Source organism: Arachis duranensis, chromosome 7 (genome assembly GCF_000817695.3).
Source record: "Arachis duranensis cultivar V14167 chromosome 7, aradu.V14167.gnm2.J7QH, whole genome shotgun sequence".
Taxonomy (NCBI): domain Eukaryota; kingdom Viridiplantae; phylum Streptophyta; class Magnoliopsida; order Fabales; family Fabaceae; genus Arachis; species Arachis duranensis.
In genome coordinates, this window is record NC_029778.3 from 3,827,760 (window position 1) to 3,834,809 (window position 7,050).

Consider the following 7,050-nt stretch of genomic DNA (forward strand, 5'->3'; position numbering starts at 1 on the left):
AAAAATACTTTAAAAAAAAAACAAAATAAGAGGAAAAGAATAAAAATATAAATTTATGAATTTTTCATCTTTTAAATTATTTTTTTTTTATATGTTAGATTAAGTTCTTAACGTCGTCACACTTGCTATTATATATGGCAATTAATGAGATATTTCGTTTAATTTTTTTTATAGTTTGTCTGTTTTATATCCAGGCATCATCAAATATGGATAGAGTAGAGCTAGATAAAATATTAGAATAGGTCAAAAATATTTATATAATAAACTAAAATTAAAATAAAATTTTAAAGAGAAGTTAAACTGAAATTTACATATAATTTATATATAAGAAATTAAAATTAGGGAGAACCATCACTCCCCTTTCTTATCACCTAACTCCGCCCCTGAATATGGAAACACGTAATACTCAGAATATGGATAAGCTTATAAAATATAACAAATTTATTATGAATAATTTTTTTTTTAAGCTAAGGAGTGTTAGCTTTTTAGAAAAAAAAAAGTTTTTTTGTCACTTAAAAGAAGAATATAACTAAAAAGCACTTTAACTTGGGTTGTAAAATATACCTAACAAAAGTTGCTCCAGCAGATTGAAATGCAACTCCAATTCTCCAAATGAATTATGTTACAAACTCAATACTAAAAATTGAAATTTGCACTTAACTATTTAATTTATTAATTTCACATTTGAAGATATGTCCTTATAAAATGGACTATTTTTTTAAGTCAAAATCTTTTAAAAGAGATAATTATCTTTTAATACTAGTTTTTTTCACATGCATGTTATAATAATATAAGTCACCAACCATGTAATTTTATCTTGCATTTTTGAAAATTCACCTCGGATAATAAGATAAGCCATGTGAATTCTTTAGCCCTACAATTTGGATCCTCTATCTTTGTTCCGTACATTTATAATGCAATGTATTTCGATTGTAAGTTAATAGCTAAAACACTAAAAAGTCAAACAACCCTATTCTAAAAAAATATATATATCCATACTACTTTGTAATACATTGTTAAATAAATATTTATTATGATATAAATGACAATTTTTTTTAATTTCTTATTAATTACACTTTGATATAAAAAAATAGAAAATATATTAAAAGTGGTGTATATGACATTCTTTTTTCAAAATCCTCAAAATAAAAAACCTTATCAAAAGAAGAGAAAAAGTGGCCAATGACAACATGTGTATGTTCTATTTTTCACTTTTGTAATAATAATAATAATAATAATAATAATAATAATAATAATAATAATAATAATAATAATAATAATGTGATTCCCATCCAGATTTTCGGACAAAATAGAGTGGCCCACTGGACGAAGGTGGAAAACCCTGCAATATTAAAGCCCACTTACACATGAGAAGGAACATCACATGTCATAAGCTTTCACCCATTCATTCTAACTTTACCTCAGATATCATCAACTGAAACCAGATGTATGACACATTCACATTTTTCTTAAAATGGACTTACACTTACTTTCCATTAATCACATTTTATTTCATCAAAATAAATTTAATAAAATATTTTAAAAAATAAATAATTAGCTCCAAATATAAGATAAAGATAAATGAAAAAAAATCTAACATTTCTCATCAATTTAAGGTGAGTACGTACACCAAATCAGATCCTGACGATGAGTAATAGCCATTTACTAAGCATAAGACCTCTCTCCTCAAGATATTATATAGCATTTAGATAAAAGAAGAGTGGTAAGGCTTAGTAGAATTTGTGATGTTTAGCCATTAATTAGTTATTATTAATATTTTTAATAGTGTGAGATAACATCTAATGGTATAGGATTAATCATTTTTCTTTTAATAGTTAAGTGTTGGCTAGATTTCAATAAAAGTGCTAGCCTTTTAGACTTTCTCTGATAGAATAATACGATAGAAAGTAAAAATTCAGATGCAGTTAACTTTATATGAAGCTAATATTTGAGAATCGTTAAATAATTTGACAAATTCGATTAAATTATCATGTAACAGCTCTCGACTATCAATTTCACGTGAATTTAACGCACATGAGTTTATACTAAATAGTAAATAACATAATAACTACCGCCCCCAAAAAAACAGGTACAAAGTTAAATAAATAAATCTAATTAAGAAGAAGGGAAATATTTTCCTTGATCCCAACCAAAGTACAGAAACAAAAAAAAAAACAAAATTAAGAATCTAACTAATGAGCCGTTGATTGATGATGATTAAGGAGAATTAATTAACCTCGAAGTTAAGGTTAATTGGTGTTTTGGTGGAGATTGTGAAAGAAAGCAGCAAGAGCCCTAAGAGTGTTGAGTTGGCAGCGAAGAGAGAGTATGTAACCGGCGGTTTCATCGAAGAGCTTCTCAACTCCTTCTACTGACTCGCCACCTGGCACTATCTTCTTCAATGCTTCAATCTTTTTCTCTACCTCTTCTCTCTCCTCTTCTTCTTCTTCCTCTTTCTTCACATCGTCATGGTCGTCTTCTTCTTCTTCTTTTTCTTCTTCCCTCCGCCGCCTCCGGCCTCGCCGTAAAACATGCAATGCGGCCTGCTTCTTGTCGTGGTGATGAAATGGTGGTGGCATGGTGATCGAGATTATCTGTGGTTCTTCTGCGTTGTCTTCGCCTTCTCCCATTGTTCTTGTGAGTGTAAAAGAGTGTGTGTGTGTTTATTATGAGAAGAGAGGGAATTAGAAGAGGAGGGATAGAATGGGAATTAAATAATAATTAAAATTTTCAATCAATTACAAATTGACAACGAAGCTATGGTCCCACTAGCCACTGGGGTTTTTTATATTTGCCCTCTGAAATTTTTTCCATTATTTCCAGTAATCCATGATACTTGTTACCCAGCTCCAATAAACTGTTCGAATTTTGAATCATATTTTGGGTATGTAATAATTTTTTTTTAAATAGAAGGTGTGAGTTAGTATAAAAATGTTTAAAACGTCTTTTTTTAAATATATTTTTAAATAATTAAAATTTAATACATATAACTTATTAAATTATGTTATTTTTATTAAAATTAGATCAGATAAATTGATTTGGCTAACAAATCGATAAATTACATCTTGAATCAGTCTAAATAAATATTATTTTATAAAAAATAATGACAATATCCTTATTATAAAGAATGACTAAAATATTTTTATTATATATATATATATTGAAAACTCTAAATTTTAATCTTTTTCTTTTCTCTGTGTTGTTATAGGGTTAGAATTTAGAGTTTTTAAAATTAAAAAATATATATAATAAGAATATTTTAGTCATTTTCTATAATAAGGTTATTGTAGTCATTTTCTATTAAAAAAATATTGATTTAGATCGATTTAAAGTTTGGTTTACCGATTTTTCGGTCAAATTAATTTGTCTCATCTAATTTTAATAAAAATAATATAATTTAATCAATTATATATATTAAATTTTAATTAATAAAAAAAATCTTAAAAAAACGTTTTAAACATCTTTATCAAAATCACTGTAATTACTATAACATAGACATATTACAAATGTTTATTACATTTTTAGTTATGTGATGTTACCTTATTGTATTTATATTTACGTGGTTTGTCTTTAGCAGCTGTGGACAAGCTAAATAGTGATAATTAATTATTATATTTAACAATAAATTAAATCATATCATATTTAGACATGTATGCATGATATATACTACTGCATTTAATTTGAAAGTGTTCAGTCAGGGGTTATCTATCTGATCGAACTCTTCTACGAGGGAGATATTAATTTTTTTAAAACTGGATTTTGATCGATTGATGTGAGATATTTATAAAAGACTTGAATGCTTAAGTTAATTTGTGTTTAAAAGATATAAGAATAATTAAGATTAAAATGTCATATTTTAAAAGCAAAGTATTACTTCCTTATATATAGTATTGAGTGCATGCGATAAACCTGAAAAGATTCACTAATTCTATCCTAAATACGTGCCTGATCTTCAAAGACGACATCTGAACGATTTCTATTTAATATGAAGATACTCCTATAAAGTATGAGCTATATAATTTAGTTGGAGTGAGAATATATGTATTCAGATTACTCCATTGTACTTGCAAGGATTCGTATAGCTACTAAGATTATTGTGGACTAAAATTAGTTATTGGCATAACATACGTATTAAAATATAAAATATGGTAAAAAATATAAAATATGATAAAAACTCAGATGGAGATGAAGTTGATTTCACGTGAAATTGATATTTGAGAACCGTTAGATAAAAATTTAGCCAAATATCTAATGACTCTCAGATATTAACTTCACGTGAAATCGATTGCACCTGAATTTCTACCATAAAATATATACTAATAAATTTTAGTGGTTTATATACATAATATTTTTAATTTTATAGTAACAATATAGATATTTTTGTCAATATCTTGTCAATATATTATAGTTCAAATAGTATAATTCTTTTATATTCATCTAAGAAGTATAAATAAAAATCGATTAATTAAAATATTTAAAATAATATATACACACACTTTAATTATTATTTTTAGTATTTAATATTGATACACTATTAATATAAAATTATTTTATACATATATCTAATTACATAATATTATATTAATAAAAATTATTTTATATGTGTAAAAAATATTTCATACTTTTTTTAAGTTAAAAATGAGATTCAAACTCACCATCTTTAAATAAATATAAAAAAATATTTAAACTATAATTTATTAGTAAAATATTTCATAATTTCTATATATCAAAATTAAACTATTATATTTATATATAAAAATATTTGATTATAAATAAGCAGTTAAAAAAATGGTCCCACTAGTCCGAGAAGACAGAAAAGAAGGGGAAGAAAGCACATGTGCTCACATGGAATCCTTGAAGCTAAGACTCACCCATGTGCCTCTCCATTCTCTTTCATATGAATCTTCGCATGAATGCCACGTGTATGCTTTCAACTGACCCCACCCTTGAGCCCCACAAAACCCTCCCCCTATTATTAGCCGCTTCTTAATCAACTTTTATTCTTATCAATCCCAATACTAATATCTCATTAACCTTTTTCATTTGCTTTAAATTATTCAATGTTTTAACGTGCATGTGTCTTTTTAGTTTTTAAATTAATTATAATCATAAATCATATCTACAATACTTAAATAAATATAGGAAATTAATATTAATTAATTCAAATTAACTAACTTTAGAATTTAATATATAATTTAAATTTTATGGTTATAATATTTTAAGTTTAATTACTCTGTTAGTATTTATAATTTCACAAAATTTTTAATTGAATTTCTATATTTTTTTTAATTGGATCCCTACACTAAATTTTTTTTAATTGAGTCTATATGTTTTTCTTTTTATTTGAGTTTATGCACCAATTTTTTTTTAGTTGGATCTCTATACAATAAAACCAATTACTATCAAGCAGAACCTAATTGAGAAAAAAATTTGATACAGAGACCTAATTAAAAGAAAAAAGTATAAATATCTAATTAAAAATTTTGTGAAACTATAAAAACTAACAGAATAATTAAACTAATATTTTGATATAAAACTGAAGATAAACAAAATAATTTAAAAAATTTAATTAAAGTTGGCTGAAAAAAATTAGATTGCCTAACATTATTCTACTGAAAATTTATATAAAAATATGGGTAATTAGTAATTACGATTGTAATTAGAATTTACATTAATTCTATAAGTATTTTTCGCACGAGATATGTCAGACATGCAACTTGCTTTTATGGAATAATAGATTCACACATAGTGGCTATTTATATAAATTAAATCATATACGAATTTCATATATATATAAAATTCAAAATTATTTACACAATAAAATAGACTATATATATAAATATAAATTGAATGGATTTATGTAAGTACGTAAAACAAATTAAATTTTAAAAATTCGTATAGTGCATTGTACTTGTTAATTGTTATTTATATTATTGTGCATACTTTGATACGCTAATTAATTTATAAACATACTGATATAATAAAATATATGGATGAATAAAAACATGACAATTGGAATATTTCGATCAATTATTTGTTTTTATTTATTTTTAAAAAATATTATATTAAAATATATAATAACAAAATCTTTAAAAAAAATTATAAAGGAACAAAGATATTTTTGTATTATTTTTATTAAAAGAATAAATAAATTTTGTTGTTATTGTGATCAAAATTAAAATCCTTTTACAATAAAAGAAAAAATAAAATCAAATAATCTAAAAAGACACGTACGTAATTATTGCACCAAATCAGACATACTAAATGGATGATATTGATATCAATTCAATTGCCTTAATTGATGATAGAACTGTTACACATACATGTGACAAATCAAACATAATCAATACAATAAACGGAATTTAAACAAAAAAAAAAATGTTGCTAAACCAAAGACATAGGATAATGATATGAAAGTGTATATATATTAGCTTTAAAACACACACCCCAACAAAAATAAAAAAAAAATGTTAAGATTATATATTTTCAAATGATGAAGTTTTTCTTTTCTCATTATCTTTCGTTCCTTCAAAGGATTAAGAATCAATTATAAAAAGCATTTAAAAAATTTACAGAAAATAACAAATATAAGCGGAATACGAGAAATTGTTACAATAAAAAGGTCTGAGTAGGTTTGCTTTAATAATATAAAGATTTGATTAAATAGGGGGAAAATATTAATGAATAAATAAATAAACTAAATACTAAGATACAAATTAAAAAAAAGAGCAATGCTAGAGGGCCAGCAACATTTGTGATTGGTAGCCATCAACTAGCCATCAATAATGATTTGATGGTGTGAGATTTCATCCAATGGCTCACATTTCTCTGATAATTACATGCTGGCCAAAATACAATAAAATTGCTGCCCTATACTTTTTCTAAAAAAAAAAGAAAGAAAAAAACACTAATATATACTAAGATGTATTAGTGAAAAGATAATTGATGTTTGTTTATACTTCCTATAAGGTGATGGTGGCATGGTGGTGGCCCTAATAAAAATAGTGTGTAATAAAGGTTGGAGAATTCTTATATAAAAAATAATATATA

The 7,050-nt window shown here is 24.7% G+C and overlaps 1 protein-coding gene across 1 annotated transcript; it reads right to left on the reverse strand.

Annotated features, from left to right (window-relative positions):
* Positions 1 to 2,053: 2,053 nt before the first annotated feature.
* LOC107496520 (transcription factor PAR1) lies at positions 2,054 to 2,646 on the reverse strand. Its single transcript, XM_016117790.3, has one exon. The coding sequence runs from the start codon at positions 2,628 to 2,630 to the stop codon at positions 2,250 to 2,252; it is 381 nt and encodes a 126-aa protein (XP_015973276.1). The 5' UTR covers positions 2,631 to 2,646; the 3' UTR covers positions 2,054 to 2,249.
* Positions 2,647 to 7,050: the final 4,404 nt, after the last annotated feature.